The sequence below is a fragment of the Scylla paramamosain genome, chromosome 46 (genome assembly GCF_035594125.1).
Source record: "Scylla paramamosain isolate STU-SP2022 chromosome 46, ASM3559412v1, whole genome shotgun sequence".
Lineage (NCBI taxonomy): Eukaryota > Metazoa > Arthropoda > Malacostraca > Decapoda > Portunidae > Scylla > Scylla paramamosain.
Window position 1 is genome coordinate 3,275,556 of NC_087196.1, and position 19,152 is coordinate 3,294,707.

The 19,152-nt window shown below is 38.5% G+C and overlaps 1 protein-coding gene across 9 annotated transcripts in view; it reads left to right on the plus strand.

Moving 5' to 3' along the window:
- The window catches only part of LOC135094621 (von Willebrand factor A domain-containing protein 5A-like), a 176,448-nt gene extending 170,083 nt beyond the window's left edge, over positions 1-6,365 (plus strand). For 7 of the 9 annotated variants that reach the window (XM_063994871.1, XM_063994876.1, XM_063994872.1 and 4 more), the window contains exons 16-18: positions 963-1,433; positions 4,399-4,561; positions 4,852-6,365. In XM_063994871.1, the coding sequence (XP_063850941.1) occupies positions 963-1,433; positions 4,399-4,561; positions 4,852-5,025 (808 nt within the window). In that variant the 3' untranslated portion in view covers positions 5,026-6,365. The remainder of the gene's footprint in view (positions 1-962; positions 1,434-4,398; positions 4,562-4,851) is intronic. The other 2 variants (XM_063994870.1, XM_063994875.1) reach the window with 2 other exon arrangements.
- Positions 6,366-19,152: the final 12,787 nt, after the last annotated feature.

The window sequence follows — 19,152 nt, forward strand, 5'->3', positions numbered from 1 at the left end:
TTTTTTTTACCTATTGGCTTTTTTGTTTTAAATCCTCTATTACGGCTTGTTCCTTCATAAAAATTTGATCCAGCCTTGACGGTATTTCATTTCCTCTGAATCTCTTGTCTTCTTTAATCCATTGCGTAAGAATATTCTCAACAGCCAACTCCAATAATCTGTTCCCCCATGATGAGTCGCTACCTTATGTGGTCCAACTTTCCCAAGATACCTCTATAATTAAAGTGTCCCATCACTAGTACATCCTCATTTTCTTCAAGCAACTTGGATAAATATCCCCTTATGTCTTCCAGCACTCTCTTGTATTCTTCCTCACCCCATGAGTTGGAATAGGTTACTACAATATTTCAACATTTTCCCAGATATACTTTTAGTATTTCTGCCTCCCTTTCCCAACATGTAGTAGATTCCACCATCAATTCTTTTCTAACTAGGAGCATCACACCTCCACCCTGCTTACATTTTCTATTTCTCATCCAGAAGTTATAATTTATCACCAATATTTAAAACGTCTACATCACTCACAAGTTTTGTTTCAGCAATTCCCATGATATCTGGTTTCTCTTCTCTTAAATAGTCTCTTACTTCCAGCACTGCTGACATCAAACCATTTACATTTGTATACACCATTTTTAACCCTCTCCTGCATTGTCCTTTCTCCTGTAACACTTTCTTACCCTCCAATAGAACCTCTTCTTCACCTCTGATCTGTGTGTGTGTGTGTGTGGTGCTTTATCTGGGCCACCTCATTTGGAAAGGTTAGGTACATTACTTTATGTAACCTAAATATATACACCTTTTCTGTAGCTAGTTCATATAATTTATTATTAATTTGAGTATTACTGTAACTGTACATGCAATGTAATGTTCATGTACATGTATTGAAGTTGACAGTTGATCATCATCTGTCTGGTGTCTGGTGAGAGAAGAGAAGTACATTCAATGTTGTTTCTTATTTTCAGAAGTGCATGTACATTTGGCAGTTCACCAGCACCAGCATCAGCAGCATCAGGCACTAGATTTTGCTTTAAACAATCAGCCTTTAGGGGCAAACAACAGGCACCACAACCAGGGTCTCTTTTCAGAGCAACGACACCATCATTCTTCCTGTGCGACAGTGCATCACCACAACAACTAGATTCAAGCTTTGGGGCTACACAACAGGCACCACAAATAAGGCCTCACTCTGGCACAATGACACCATCAAGCTTCCTGTGCAGCAGTGCATCACCACCACAGCCAAATTCAAGCTTTGGGGCTGCACCAGAAACAAGGCTTCACTTTGGTGCAATGACACCATCAAGCTTCACATTTGGCAATGCACTACTACAATCAAAAGTGACACCATCAAGCTACAAATTTGGCAGTGCAACACCAGTAACAGACTCAGACTTTTGTTCAATGCCATGTTATAACTTTGGTATTGATAATTGGTAAGTGGTTTAAGTGTGAATATGTTAAGGCAAATATCCAGTGTTCTGTCCAGAACAGTGTGAAATCTATAGATGCACAAGTTTGTATTTATAAACATCAGCATCTTCTTTCATCTACAAGGTGTCCCACAAAAAAAAACAGGAAATTTTAGATTTACATTATATATCTTAAACCTGTATTTTACCATTCATTTTACCATATTTTATTTTATCAATGAACAAAAAAAATTAACTAATATTTTTTTTGGTTCTGTTTTAATGATGTTTCTGTTAACAACTGTTTTCTTTTTTCAACAATTAAATAAATTTTACCTTTTTTTTTTTTGTGGGACACTGTAGTTTCAATAGACTGTATTGGAAGTTAAAGTTTGGGTTTAGCTACCTGTTGGTGTTTTTGCAAGAGTGATGCAAACTTGTAATCTGCTATCTTGTCATACCAAACTACAGTACTGTCTCCAAGTTTGCAATAAATAGGTCGACACTGCTGGTTGCAAACATGGGAATCACAAACTTTGAACCATTATTCTTATGGGAAAAATTGAAAACTGTCAACATCTCATCAGAAATGCCCAATATGGCAATGTGATTAACGGAATTTCTTAAAGCAAACCGTTGGAATAATTCCATTTCACCCACCCTGCTCCCCACATACATACATCTCTTTTTCTTTCTTTCTTTTTTTTTTTTTTTAATCATGGATAAAATATGAAAAGGAGGTGGGTTAGTAGGAAGGCACAGTAGGGGGATAAAGGAAAAATAGTATGAGTGTTCAGGTGTATGGTGTTTGTAGGTTTTCTCTCTCTCTCTCTCTCTCTCTCTCTCTCTCTCTCTCTCTCTCTCTCTCTCTCTCTCTCTCTCTCTCTCTCTCTCTCTCTCTCTCTCTCTCTCTCTCTCTCTCTCTCTCTCTCTCTCTCTCTCATTGTCAGTGCATTTATGTTTAATCAATTCTTTATTCCATATCATCATCACTTTATGTGTTCCTTCATTTTCCTGCATTCCTTTCCTTCTTCCTTCATATCAATCCTGCTTTTCTTCATTCCTTCTTCTTTCCTTCTCAGCTTCATTCCCTCAGAGTCGGATAGTCCCGTAGGTCTTTATTTTATACTCATTCATTCATTCATTATTTGAGAGAGAGAGAGAGAGAGAGAGAGAGAGAGAGAGAGAGAGAGAGAGAGAGAGAGAGAGAGAGAGAGAGAGAGAGAGAGAGAAAACAATGGCAGTGGGCAGCAGTGCTGTGGTGGTGACGCTGCAGTGCACCCTGATGTCGTGACCCCCTCTGCCCTATTAACAAGAGCGCAAACCACCACTTCCTCTGTTTCTCACTGTGTGCATCACACACAAAGTTCGGGCCATATCACAAATTCAGTTTTCAATAAAAATCAAATTTTTTTGGTCCCTCTCGCAAACTCAGTGAATCGCAAAACTTGAAACTCACAATCCTAGAGACTAATGTATAATTTTTCAAAAATACACACACACACACACACACACACACACACACACACACACACATGCACAAAGGGAACAAGAAATGAAAGAACCACAGCAGCAGACAGAGAAATTACAAGTGGTGGGAGGAGTAGTACATTAAGAGTAGTGTATACGAACATAGATGGGTTACTTTCAGATGTACTGGAAGTGAGAGATAACATAAAGGAAAGTAGACCAGGTGTGTTGTGCCTAACCGAGACAAAGTTAAAAGAGAAAGTCCACTTGAGAAAAACCTAGTTGTTGTTATTCAAGATACCCTGACCCCAAAACGGTATATAGGTCAGATATTTGGCATGATGTACAGGATTTAACAAATATTAGGGTGGCATTTCATTACATGGATAAGGCTATGATGAAAAAAATTATAGACACTATGATATGTCCCAGGCTGGAACATGCAGCAGTGGTGTGGTCTCTGTATATGAAGAAAGATATAAAGAAGTTGGAAAGAATTCAGAGGCCAGCTACAAGGATGGTACCAGAGCTGAAAGACCTAACATACGGAGAGGTTGAAGGAAATGGCATTGCCAACTTTGCAAGTTAGAAGAGAAAGAGAAGATCTAATATTGATGTATAAAATAGTTAACTACATTGAGAAGATAGACAAGCAGGACCTGGTGTTGCTGGAAGAAGATGAAGCTGAACAGACAAGAGGGCACTCAAAGATCAGGAAGAGTCAGTATTTGATAGACATCAAGAAATACAGTTTTCCACATAGATATGTGGATATCTGGAATGGCCTAAATGAAGAAGTTGTTACAGCAGCAAATATACATAAATTTAAGGAAATGCTGGATAAATATAGATATGGAGACAGGACACTATGAGCCCTGCTCGAATCCTGCATTATGCAACTAGGTAAATATAACTAGGTAAATACACCTCACACAACTTCTTACAACCAAAAAGGCCTGGGTTCAATTCCTGGGCACTGCGAGGCAAATGGGCAAGCCTCTTAGTGAAGCCCCTGTTCACTTAGTAGCAAGTAGGTATGAGATATAATGCAAGGAGTTGTAGTCTCACTATCCCAGTGTGTGATGTGTGAGTGGTCTCAGTCCTACTCAAAGATTGGTCCAAGCTCTTTCCATAGGGAAATGGCTGGCTGGGTGATCACCAGAAGACCGTAGGTGAGTGAATGACACACACACACACACACACACACACACACACACACACACACACACACACACACACACACACACACACACACACACACACACACACACACACACACACACACACACACACACACACACACACACACACCACTTTCTCAGGTAATGCATTCCACTGATTCATTGTTGTGTGGAAAAGTACTTCTTCATGCATATCCCTGCTTCCTCTATTTTTGTTGTATTTCTTGCTGTGTCTCTTTCATGCTGGATTGCTGATCTTTTCTTACCTTGGAAACCATTTGTACACTACAATCACTTAGTAACCTCTTCCCCTCCTCTGTTTTCCCAATGAACACCAGGATGCAGAAAGCAGATGCCACCCACCAGCCTCCCTCCCAGCCTTCCATGGGGCTTATGGAAGTGGTTAGTCTGCAGCAGTTTGATGGGTCGTGGAAGCTGATAGATGCAGCACACCTCACTGGCATGCTTCTTGATGCTCTCTCTGCTGTCAATCCTACCAAGGTGTGTATTTGTAGAGCTGTAGTACACTCCATGTCAGTTATGTTGGTCTGTTGCATAAAGTTGTCATGTCCTGTGTGTTATCAGGTATGCTGTCACATGGCCATCAGTGAATACACTTGAAGCAGAAGAGACACTGTGTAGGAAGTCCACGCACAACAGTCCCTGCTCCTGTAATGGTGCAAGGCAGTGTGGCTGGGAGGTGGTGTGGCCAGGCAGCATGTGCTCCCAGTGACAACAGAGATGGTGAGGTGGCACATGACAGTGGTTCTAACACCGGTACATTCCCACAGAGTGAGGCAGCTTGGGCTACAGCACTGGTGCTAGCATTACTGAAAAAGAAGTTTGGTGAGCAGAAGGAGGAGTGGGAGCTGCTGGCCACCAAGGGGCGCACCTTCCTGGCCGGGTGTGGGGAGCAGCCTGAGGAACTGCTGGCCAAGGCTTGCCTCATGCTCAACTCCCAGTGACTCCCCACAGACACAAGGCAGTGGCAGTGGCTTCCTGTCAGGCTTAGCCGCTACTATAGTCTGTATTTAGAAACACTTTGCTCTCACACCATGACTATTTTCAAAGGCCACAGAGATGATCAACTGGATTCTCAAGAGTGTTTTTCCTGTTAATGTAGAAATCTTGTTAATAAGTCACTAGAACCATAAAAACACTCTTAAAAGGTTGTATCACTTCAACTAGAGCCTTTTGAAAGCAGTCAAGGTGTGGGCAGAAGTGTGTCAGAATGTGGTACTGAAAACTGTGGTGGAGCTGTGTGTGTGGCTCATAATTTGCCACACACTTCTTATATATCATATTTTTAATTAAATTTATATATAGTTTTTGCGCACACACACACACACACACACACACACACACACACACACACACACACACACACACACACACACACACACACACACACACACACACACACACACACTGCTTTTTTATGGTAATACATTCCACTTAAATATTGTTGTGTTTGGAAAATTGTATTTCTGCACTTCTTTATCTTCTCTGGTCTCTCTATATGTGTGTGTGTGTGTGTGTGTGTGTGTGTGTGTGTGTGGTGGGGGGGGGGAGACTGTCTGCCTTTCACAGGATTCAGGTCAAGACAGCACAGCAAGTAAAACAGCACTGTGGTGAAAAGTCATTGCCACAAGTACTGCTACTCACTAAAGATGCCACAAGTTGTCAGTGTGCAGCAATAGCCAGGCAGCACTTGGCACACAAACTTGCATCAACTCACACAACTTGCTTGCTTCAACTTCTAGTGAATGGACTGTACTTCTTTTAACATACTCCTGTTTTGGTTCTTTGTAGGTTTCTGAAATATATCAAATGGATAATATTGAATTGACATTATTGTGTTCATGGATGATTCAGTATTGAAACAGTTTTCAAGCCAATGTATGAGCAGGGCTTGCCTGGCTTCAGTACTGTGGGTCTCTATCGGCAGTTTGCCGCTATTGAGCAATCTCACATGGGAGATCAATTTAACAACATCTTGACATAAATTACAAATAAAACTAAGAATGTTGCTAGGCAAAATGTGCATGCACAGGCAGTGTAATTACATTTAGAAAGTTATACTTATTGTCAGTGGCTAATTTACTGAGGGAGTTAATGATTGATATATGATGAAAATAAAAGATGTGGAAACAACCTGTGATACACAGCATGTCTTGTAACCTCAATAGGAGAGAGAAACATTTGAAACATTTTATTATGCCCATATAAATTTTTGTTACAATTTGCATGTTATGTGGTTGAATAAGGCAGCACATAATAAAGCATTTGAGCTCTTTGAACAATAGAGGTATTTTTTCATATGCCTAAAGCTAACATTTTAATGATACATACAGTAAAATCCCTCTCATCTGGCATTCGAGTATCCGACAGCTTCAAGTATCCGGCACATTTTTCCCCGAGCCTTAAAATCAATAAAAAATCAATGTGTACTCATAAAATCAATTAAATTATGATTAATTACGAGGACAGCACAATCCCCGTGTTCCAAAAACAGTTTAATGTTATGGATGCGATATTCATGGCTTCACTTGCTTGGCTAGACGTTAAAAGGCAAACATTGATGCGATGTTGGCGCAAATTGTACCCTTTGATGATGTGTAATGATGAGGATGATGAGGAGTTTGAAGGATTTGTAGGTAGCATGAAAAATTCGGTGGTGAGCGAGCTGAGGGAAATGGGGGGAAATGTGCAACTTAAAGTGACAGATGAAGCGTTACAGGAATGGGTGGACGTGGACGAAAATCAGGCTGTAACATTCACTCTCACAGACGAGGAACTTATCAACGCTGTAGTAGAAGATCATTTAGAGAAAATTAGTGATGATAGTGATGATGATGATGATGATGATGATAATGAGCCTAAAGTAACTTGGGAACAGGCTGCGCAACACATAGCTGGCTTTGTCAGGTATGCTGAGCAGTGCACATACATGTCAACCCGAGATGTTATGACCCTTCACTGCATTGAGAATGAGTTTTTGCTGCAAAGAAGAAGGAGCTGCAAACAAGGAGACATTAGAAACTATTTTAAAGTACCTTGTAAGGGAAAAGAAGTGGGGCAAACAAGTACAGAATCTGATGGATGTTGATGACCCGGAGGGTGTTGAATGAGAGGTGAGGGGAGCGAAAAAGTGTCACAAACACTCGTAAATTTTCATATCATTATTGTATGCTATACATATTGGCTAATATTGAATAAAGCAAATAAGTGTATACGTACTTTATTTTTGTAACCCATCAACTTATTTATAAGAGGAAAGTATTAAAGAGAATGTTAGTACAGTAGTAGTGTGTGTTGGTGAGTATGAGGTGGCAGCGCGGGTGGCGACGCACGGCACGGCGATCAGCTGATCTTTGTTATGGTAAGTGTAGGGTGGTGATTGTGGACATAATTTCACTTCTATTCAAGTATCCGGCATGTCGGCGGTCCCGTTGATGCCGGATAAGAGGGATTTTACTGTACCTGTTTACGGGGTGTAATGCGAGTTTCTGCAAATACTGAAAGAGATGAAAAAACATGTAATTCTAAGTAGAAAATGTTCTATTCACATATGTATTTTAAGGCTTGTTTAACCATCAGAGGAGGTGAAACTACGTATGGGACTCGCACGTGTACTCTGCGTGAGATGACGGACAGATGGTGGGACTGTCACAGCCTCGGAGGTGTCACTTGCTCAAATTACTTATGGTTTAATCTTATTTTTTTGCAAGCTGTGCAATATTACAGTATCTTATAACAAGACAAATGGTATTAAAAAGCATGTAATTTACCGATAAGTATTACACAACAACATTATTATAGTGTTTAAAAGTACTCCTGTAAAATGCTACATGTCATCATCGAAGCGAGGGAGGAGGGGAGAGGAGCGAGTCCAAGTGACCTTGGAAACAGCTGAGTGATGATGCCACATACCATTTTACAGGAGTACATTTAAACAATACTAGTGTCGTGTAATGCTTATTGGTAAATTACATGTTTTTTTTTTAATACCATTTGTCTTGTTATAGGATACTGTAATATTCCACATCTTGCAAAAAAAATAAGATTAAACTATTTGTAAATTGAGCAAATGACACCTCCAAGGCTACGACAATGCAACCGTCTCTGTCACCTCATAGCTACACACAAAGCACACCTACGAATGCCATACATTTTCAACTCCTCTGACATGTAAACAAAGCCTTAAAATGCTCATGTGTATAGAACATTTTCTACTTAGAATTACACATTCTTTCACCTCTTTCAGTATTTGCAGAAACTCGCGTTACACTCTGTATAACAGTATATAAAATAAGACATCCTAATATCAAATCTGGTCACTTGATGCCCACAACATTTATTGGCAATATTATTTACTTACAATAAAATAAACAATATTGAACATAACAATGTATTAATAAGAGAAGTAAAAATATATATCGAGCATGAGGAGAATATCATGCCCTAATATGTTTTAAAATTGCTTTAAAAAAAAAAAGTTTAAGTAGGGTAATGCTTTCAGTTACTGCAGAATTCTACACTTTTGGGGCAGACTAAGATAGAAGGTTAATATGAGTTTTAGTAGGGTTGAGCTTTTAGGATTGTGGTATTATCTGAAATGTAATTTACACACATATATGCCAATTTAAAGCTTGTTTATATCAAATAATTTAAGTATATATGTTTCGTTGAAGAGGGGTTGTGTGTGGGCCAAAAAAATCAGTTGTGATAATCCTTATTTTTTTAATTTTATTTCATTTTATTTTATTTATTTATTTATTTATTTATTTATTTATTTATTTTTTGCATCAGACTGATGTACAATAATGAAAATGTGGTAGAACACAAGCATTGTATAGGATTATTAGTACATATGAAGGCATGACATTTTTCACTTTACTATTGTTACTACCACCACCATCACTAACACTACTACTACTATTACTACTACTACTGAAAGTTATGTGAATGATTTGTTTAGATTCCTTTCGCTTCATTACTTTGATCTTCCCAAGGACACATCTTTGTTAATTCCTTGCTCTAACGTCATCTCCACCCCATACTACTCGTCATACATGGGAATTCTCTCTTAAATTTTCAAGTTGTACTGTACTCGAAAGTACTTATATAATGATAGATTAAGTGGAGTCCAAGTAAGATACAAGTACATGATACTGCCCATTTATGAGTACATGTACCAACTTGGATCCATACCTGATATCGATATGACTTTTTATTTTATTATTAATCTCGGATATTTTTTTTTTTTTTTTTGCGTTTATTTATTTATTTTTTTTATTTATTTTTGTAACAAAGTTGCGGCAACAGTGATGGTGACAATTAATATCATTACACCTTCACTAGCTATGTCAGTAGGACTTAGTGACTCAGGCCGGTCCTGCCCGCCAATTTCGAATCGGTATTATACACGTACTGATCTTTTCAGGCCTAGTTCAGATTGCGGCCACAGGAAGTTACGTAATAGTGAAAACCAAGTGTTAATTAACCATCCTGCTCTTGATATAATTTAAATGAAAGTTTTACATACTAAAATGAGTAATTTAGAAAAAAAAAAAAAAGCATTATGCAATATAACTGCAGATTACAACATGTACTGCATAGTAATGGTTATTCTCTGAGACCAAATGTATCCCCTGAAAAGTGCTAATGTACCACTGGGGGTACATGTACCCCAGGTTGGGAACCCCTGTTCTGTACCATTTTGAATACCTCTATCAGATCCCCCCCTTACATAACGTCTCTGATTTTTTTTTTTTTTTTTTTTTACCAGCCATGGTAAAGAACATTTTTCGTCCACTGTATTTTTTTTTTTCAGTCGCTTTCATTTGTACTGATTCTAAAAGGCTTATTTATATCATCCCTATAATACGGGAACCAGAACTGGACATCATGATCTAGATGAGGTCTCACAATTGCCAAGTAAAAGAATGCATGTGAACGTATGTAAAAGAAAGAAGTAAAGACTAAATGTTTGGATAAAAGTCATCTATTTTCGAGATCCATCTTCCTTTCTTTTCCAAATCTACATAATAATTTATAAATTATACATAGATGTTATGTTTCATATAAGGGTTTGCATAAAAAAAAGAAAAAAAAAACGTGAATAACATTTTTGCATAACTACTAGTAGAGTGCAGTACAGTATGAATTAGGTAATGGTAGAAAATTAAACATTACCCTATGTTTGCACTCGTTCTCTTTTACGGCAGTGTCTATGTTTTCTTAAACATGTCTAACATTTTCATTAAAATTATTGGCAGTCGTTTCCAAATGTCTTTGCCTACCACTTGCTTTATAAATTGATTGTATAACACTTCCCCCCCTCCTCTCTCTCTCTCTCTCTCTCTCTCTCTCTCTCTCTCTCTCTCTCTCTCTCTCTCTCTCTCTCTCTCTCTTTTTCATGAATATATATATATATATATATATATATATATATATATATATATATATATATATATATATATATATATATATATATATATATATATATATATATATATATATATATATATATATATATATTGTTGTGACGGCCCCCATCAGCCTTCAGGCGCCTTCAGGTACTCGCCTACCACAACAACAGACAAAGGGCGGTCAGCACACACAACAGGGATCCACAACTGCCGTAGTTGTCGGATCGGTTCAGCTAAAGGGGGCGCGGTAAACCCGCACATTCCCTATCTGGACTCCACAGACCACTGAGAGGAGGAAGGGTAGCAAGACACCGCATAACTACTCCAATCTTTATTTACAGCACAGAGCAGCACTACAAGCCACAAGGCACACCAACACGTCACAGAACAAGCAAGGTATGCACCACCTCAATCAGCAAAGCGTCTATTATTGTTGGATAACGTGTTTCACCTCGTAGTGCAGCAGTACAACACACAAAAGCGTCACAGCGCACAATAGCGTCGCAACTCGCAGGTGGCGTCACACAGTCTCTGCTCGCAGTTCGCGCCGTCACAGACAAGGCAGGTGTCGCGCACACACCTCAGATCCCGGTAGCCACTGTCTCAGACTGCCAGGGCACGCAACCCTCACAACGTGCTTTAGGGCGCAGAGTCACGTAGTGGCACCGGCGGGCGATGAGTGTCGTAGCGTAGCACAAGGGAAGGGGAGCGTATTGCAGGCGTCTTCTTGTCAGCATAGGTATTGAGTAGGCAGAAGACTGCCGCGCTCTGCCTCTCCAGCGGCGGCAGTTCCTGGCATAGGCTCGGCTAACATGTGATTGGCTAGCGCTCTAGGCAAACAGCGGCCTCCAGCTTCACAACCACCCAGCAGCTCACTACAGCGCTGCCAACGCCCACCTTCACCACTCGGTGGTACAGCGCCACCAACATCACCATAGTGCCGCAACAATATAATGCATACGAAAGAATTTTTACAGAGGAAGATATTAATTTTCTATTTGATTTTGTAATGCAGTGTATTGCTATTCTTAATTTTTATTCTCAGCAAATCTTATGATTAAAACTACTTCCAGATTGTTCATTTGTTCGCAATTGCCGTACTTGCCTGCGCAGTTGACGCATTTGTTTTCTTGAAAAAGTATCTAATAAGTACCTTGCGTCTAATGCGGCCGTAATACAAAGAGACGCCAAGGCCTATAAGTGTGGAGTTGAAGCAGGGTAGGAGGAACAGGACAAGAATTTTAGTTTAGAAGACCATTGATGAATAATAGGAAGAGAGTAGGACAGAACCCTGAGGAACACCACTGTTAATAGATTTAGGAGAAGAACAAAGGTGACCGTTCTAATCCCTCAAACTACCGTCCTATTGCTTTAATTTTCTGCCTATCTAAAGTTTTTGAGTCTATCCTCAACAGGAAGATTCTTAAACATCTATCACTTCACAACCTTCTATCTGATCGCCAGTATGGGTTCCGTCAAGGCCGCTCTACTGGTGATCTTCTGGCTTTCTTTACTGAGTCTTGATCATCCTCTTTTAGAGATTTTGGTGAAACTTTTGCTGTTGCCTTGGATATATCAAAAGCTTTTGATAGAGTCTGGCACAAAGCTTTGATTTCCAAACTACCCTCCTACGGTTTCTATCCTTCTCTCTGTAACTTCATCTCAAGTTTCCTTTCTGACCGTTCTATTGTTGCTGTGGTAGACGGTCACTGTTCTTCTCCTAAATCTATTAACAGTGGTGTTCCTCAGGGTTCTGTCCTGTCACCCACTCTTGTCTTATTATTCATTAATGATCTTCTAATCTAAACCAAACTTCTTGTCCTATTCACTCCTACGCTGATGATACCACCCTGCACTTTTCCATGTCTTTTCATAGACGTACAACCCTTCAGGAGGTAAACATATCACGCAGGGAAGCCACAGAACGCTTGACTTCTGATCTTTCTAAAATTTCTGATTGGGCAGAGCAAACTTGGTATTGTTCAATGCCTCAAAAACTCAATTCCTCCATCTATCAACTCGACACAACCTTCCAGACAACTATCCCCTCTTCTTCAATGACACTCAACTGTCCCCCTCTTCTACACTGAACATCCTCGGTCTGTCCTTTACTTATAATCTGAACTGGAAACTTCACATCTCATCTCTAGCTAAAACAGCTTCTATGAAGTTAGGTGTTCTGAGACGTCTCCGCCAGTTTTTCTCACTCCCCTAGCTGCTAACTCTGTACAAGGGCCTTATCCGTCCATGTATGGAGTATGCTTCACATGTCTGGGGGGTTTCTACTCATACTGCTCTTCTAGACAGGGTGGAATCAAAAGCTTTTCGTCTCATCAACTCCTCTCCTCTAACTGACTGTCTTCAGCCTCTCCCTCATTGCCGCAATGTTGTATCTCTAACTGTCTTCTACCGCTATTTTCATGCTAACTGCTCTTCTGATCTTGCTAACTGCATGGCTCCCCTCCTTCCGCGGCCTCGCTGCACAAGACTTTCTTCTTTCTCTCATCCCTATTCTGTCCACCTCTCTAACGCAAGACTTAACCAGTATTTTCAATCATTCATCCCTTTCTCTGGTAAACTCTGGAACTCCCTGCCTGCTTCTGTATTTCCACCTTCCTATGACTTCAATTCCTTCAAGAGGGAGGTTTCAAGACACTTACTCGTATTCATCAATTTTGACCACTGCTTTGACCCTTTTATGGGACTGGCATTTCAGTGGGTATTTTTTTTTATTGGATTTTTGTTGCCCTTGGCCAGTGTCCTTCCTACATAAAAAAAAAAAAAAAAAAAGATATGAGATTGTGATCGGAGGAGCCCAGTCGAGAAGAAAGGGTAACATAATAAGGTCATATCTCTTGATGCTATAGGAAATAAGCAAATTTGCCCAACCAGTAAAATTATTCACAATGCGAGTGGAGAATGTTGACTTAAGGGGGTGTTGTAGGATCGCTAATCCCATGTTAAATTGCCTATGTCCAACTCGTATCTCCTCCCTTATTAATTGACCAATTTCTTCAATTTAAAAGCATTTTAATCAGGAAGGAGAGGAGGACAATGTCTGCTATCGTTTTTTTTTTTCTTTTACGATAATAAGATTTTTTTTTTTCGATGAAAAAGTAAAAAAAAAAATACTTTCAAATTTTTGTCAAAAATAAAAAATAAAAAAAATAAAAAAATATCGATAACAGACTTTGTTCGCCTCTCATAGTTTCATAAGATGCAATAGCCCACATGTGTGTAACAGGAATAACAATGGAGGAGATAATTTTTATATGCCATTTTGAGATATTATGTCATAAAGTTTGAGGGATGACTATAATTCACCTATTGCAGCTAAGGACTTGAAATTTACATGATATATACATCAGAATATGTTGAAAAACCAGACATAGTTTCATTTAGTTACTACGATTGGTTTTGTACATAGGTCTAAAGCGATTAATGATTTCACGCTTAATTAGCAGGGGAAAGGGAGTGAAAACAATTTTTGTTATTATTCGCCACATTAACTATTTAAAATAAATAAAATATTAATGCAAAAGATATCTTATGCAGATGCATTAGTTATTTGCTGGAATTACAAAAAAAAAATAATAATTATATAATTTTATTTTTCGTAAATAGATTTAAGAAAATAGTTAGGCCTAAAATTTCGTGCTCTCTAATGTTGAACGTAGCGAGAGAACCATAGATTTTCATAGGAAACTAAAGAAAAACGGGTATGTCAGAAAAAAATATGGGAAAAAAGAAAAAGAGAAAATAATTATTATACATGTCTCACGGCAGGCAAAACCGTGGAATTTCATGACGGAAGACATTACATAAGGGGAAAAAATTATCGAAATGTTACATATATCAAAAGAAGAGGAAAAAAAAATGCAGAAAATTATATATATATATATATATATATATATATATATATATATATATATATATATATATATATATATATATATATATATATATATATATATATACTCGTATATATTCCAGGTCCGGATCGTACAACCTCCCCCCTCCCTTAAGGAAAGAGTAAGCTAACTTTGATGATTGGAGGAAAATTTTACGGTCTTGATTTTATGATTAATGAAGACAAAGCATTGCCATAGCAAATAATAGGCTTAGACTTTATGAGTAAGTATAATATTAATTTGAATATTAAACCATCAAACATATATATTGAAGGAGAAAAGATAATTATAGTAGAGTTGTCTAGTAACAACTGAAAGGAAGGAAACTGAATCTGTGACAAGTAACTCAGTGGATAACCGGAGATATAAATGCTCACTAGCTCAGGCATCAGTGTTCCAAGGAGAGGGTGAGCTGTTAGACTTTGGAGACTATGTTAGCTGAATGTGATACAGCCATATTTGAGGCAGTGGCAGGAAACTTAGGAACTCAGTTTTTATGTCCAAAATTAGTGAAGTTAGAAAGTGTTAGAAAGTATAGAAAAAAAATCAAGGTTTGTGATAAGGTGAATAAATTTCTCAAATGAGCATATTCCGCTACAGCCAGAAAAAAAAAAAAAACATTAGGTTATGTGCAGTCTTGCAAAAGAGAACCTTTACAAAGCAATCATGATCATTATGTGTTTAATAGTATATCAGAGAAAAGCGAAGAAGAATATCTGAAGGGCCTTTCTGAAATTGTAAATGCTATGTATCCTGATGGAACTAAGGAAAGCCAAGTATTGCAGGAATTAATCATAAAATACCTATCAATATTTGCATGTGATGGTGACCTCCCAAGAGTGTCAACATTTTTCTATCACACCATTCAGTTACAGTCCATGCCTAAGCCCAGGAAACCTTACCCCACAGCAGCTTGCTTCCATGAAAGAGTAACAGAGCAAATAAAAGTCATGGCTTGGCTTGGATTCGATTCGATTGGTGGAAACAGTGCAGCCAATTAGCGCGCGGAATCAGTGTTTCCGTTCCCTTGTTACTTGCGCTTGGTTGTGTGATGGTAAACTTGCCTCCGCGAAAAGACTTTTTTTCCTTTTTTTTTTTTTTATGGAAGAGGGCCACTGGCCAAGGGCAACAAAAATTTGAATAACGAAAGGCCCACTTAAATGCCAATTCCCAGAGTGATGTCAAACAGAATGATCAAATAGCAGAGGATACGTGTCTTGAAACCGCGCTCTCGAAAGAGCTCAGTTCATGGGAAAGAGGAAATGCAAAAGCAGGCAGGAAGCTCCAGAGTTTGCCATAGACGGATGAGTGGTTAAGAATACTGTTTAACTCTTGCATTAGAGAGGTGGACAGAAAAGGGGTGAGAGAAAGAAGAAAGTCTTGTGCAGCGAGGCCGTGGAAGAAGAGGCATGCAGTTAGCAAGATCAGAAGAGCAGCTAGTGTGAAAATAGTGGTAGAAGATAGCAAGATATGAAACACTGTTTCGGTGAGAGAGAGGCTGAAGAATCAGTTAGAGGAGAGAAGTTGATAAGACGAAAAACTTTTGATTCCACCTTGTCTAAAAGAGCGGCATGAATGGAACCCTCCTTACATGTGAATCATACTCCATACATGGACTGATAAGGCTCCTGTACAGAGTTAGCAGCTGAAGGGATTTAAAAAACTTGCAGAGGCAATTCAGAACACCTAACTTCATAGCAGCTGTTTTAGCTAGAGATGAGATGTGAAGTTTCTAGTTTAGATTATACGTAAAGGATAGACCAAGGATGTTCAGAGTAGGAGAGGGGAACAGTTGAGCGTCAATGAAGAAGTGAAGAAGAGGGGACAGTTGATTGAGAGGTTGTGTCGAATTTTTGAGGCAATAATTAAACAATACTATGTTCGCTCTGCTCCAGTCAGAGATTTAAGAGAGATCAGAAGTCAAGCGTTCTGTGGTTTCCCTGCGTGAGACGTTTACTTCCTGAAGGGCTGGACGTCTACAAAAAGACGTGGAAAAGTGCAAGGTGGTATCATTAGTGTAGGAGTGGGTAGGACAAGAAGTTTGGTTTAGATCATTGATGAATAAATAGGAAGAAAGTGGGGCGCCAACACAGAACCCTGAGGAACAGCACTGTTGATAGACTTAGGAGAAGAACAGTGCCGTCTGCCACAGCAACAATAGAACGGCCAACACAGAACCCTGAGGAACAACACTGTTCATAGACTTAGGAGAACAGTGCCGTCTGCCACAGCAACAATAGAACGGCCAGAAAGGACACTTGACATTAAGTGACAGAGAGAAGGATGGAAGCTGTAGGAAAATAGTTTGGAAATCAAAGCTTTGTGTCAGACTTTATCAAAAGCTCTTGGTATGTCCAAGGCAACAGTGAAAGTTTCACCAAAATCTCTAAAAGAGGATGACCAAGACTCAGCAAGGAAAGACAGAAGAACCAGTAGAGCGGCCTCGAGGGATCCTATACTGGCGATCACATAGAAGGTTGTGAAGTGATAGGTGTTTAAGAATCTTCCTGTTGACAATAAATTCAAAAACTTTAGAGAGGCTGGAAATTAAAACAATAGGACGATATTTTGAGGGAATAGAACGGTCACCCTTTTTAGGAACAGGTTGAATGTGTGCAAACTTCCAGCAAGAATGAAAGGTAGATGTTGATAGATAGAGTTGAAAGAGTCTAACTAGGCAAGGTGCAGGCATGGAGGCACGGATTCAAAGAACAATAGGAGACATCCCATCAGGCCCATAGGCCTTCAAAGGGTTAAGGGCAGCGAGGGCACGGAAAACATCACTGCGAAAGACCTTGATGGGTTGCATGAAGTAATCGGAGGGAGGAGGAGAGAGAGGAACAAATCCTGAATTATCCAAGATAGAGTTTTTAGCTAAGGTTTGAGCGAAGAATTCAGCTTTAGAAATGGATGAGATAGACTCATGGCATAAATACCAGCCTCCCCAGCTACTGAGGAAGGGTTAAGGAACCCGAAATCGCGACTGGTTACGGAGAAGTCGTCAGCCAAATTTCAAAAAGAAATAAGACTGATATTAAGAAAATATCTTTAAGAAAGTAATAAATGCTGACTAATGATAACATTTAATAAAAAAAAAATTATATATATATATATATATATATATATATATATATATATATATATATATATATATATATATATATATATATATATATATATATATATATATATATATATATATATATATATATATATATATATATATATATATATATATATATATATATATATATATATATATATATATATATATATATATATGTGTGTGTGTGTGTGTGTGTTGGGGAGATATCATATTAGGAAGGTTTATGAAAGAGCAACACGTGTACGAGTATTACAGTGACTTCGCTGCGTGTGTCAAGATTCCAAGGGTACTGTGACCGTCCAAAATTACGAGGAGGAAACGTTCTAAGTTTATAAGTAGTCAGTTACCGCATTTCATTAGGTTTGATATATGCATTTGATATATGCATCCACTCTTAACCATTGTTATCTAGTTTATTACATAATGTGTTCGATGTTCATTTTCGACCATTTTTCATTATCAACATGCTGGTTTGTCACATGTCGAAACTTTCTTCAAGTAAATTGTTACGAGAAACATCGTTTCATGGAGCGACAATTAGACTTTAACATGACTTCAGAGGTGAACATTACCAAACACACACACACACACACACTATATATATATATATATATATATATATATATATATATATATATATATATATATATATATATATATATATATATATATATATATATATATATATATATATATATATATATATATATTCTTAGACTTTCAAGTTTTTCCTTTACTATTTTATGCATTAGAATTAGATGCTGGTGTTCTCTCCTTTTCCTTTAATTATAATATATTGCAAATTTAAACTTAACAATTTTCCGACTGTTTCAGATTTGATATTTTAGTTGACTTCTTTGTTTGAATGTGTGTGTGTGTGTGTGTGTGTGTGTGTGTGTGTGTGTGTGTGTGTGTGTGTGTGTGTGTGTTTTCCGAGTGCGCTCAAGTTGTACGTTAGTTGTGTATCTTGGTTTGTTTAGAAAATTTATGTTGATCGAATCTTTTTAAGTCAGCTATGAATGAGTCTAAGGAAACAAAGACCGAAGAGTGAGAGTAGTAGGTAATAGAGAGTGAAACAGAGAAGGGAGACATTATAGGTGAAAGAAAAGAGTTGGATCTCAAAGAGAGAGAGAGAGAGAGAGAGAGAGAGAGAGAGAGAGAGAGAGAGAGAGAGAGAGAGAGAGAGAACCAAACGGTATGGTGTGGGTGTATAAATGAGTAGGTGTGTGTAAGGGATGAGGGGGAAAGGCGCGCACACCCCTCGACCCACGCTGAAGTACAGACGGTGGAACAGTCCTAAAAATCGATTAAGCGGTAATACAGGAGGAGTGAGAGGGAGCGGGGTAGGTAGGTAGGTAGGGTAGCCTCCATTGTAGTAGTGTAAGGAGTGGCCGTGAGAGGTCTCTCTATCCTGCGCACAACATGATCAATAAGGCGTCATACGAAACTGCAAAAATTATCGTACACTCTCAAAACTACTAATATCTTTCCCTTGTGATACCCACTGGTTACATAAGCGCATTCATGGCTTTAAAAGAATGAGATGTAGAAAGAAAACCATGTATTTTTTCGTTTGTCTTAAGGGGAATAAGAGATGAGAAGCGTGAAAGTTATGCGGGTAACGAGCGTGGTGTCCCTTCG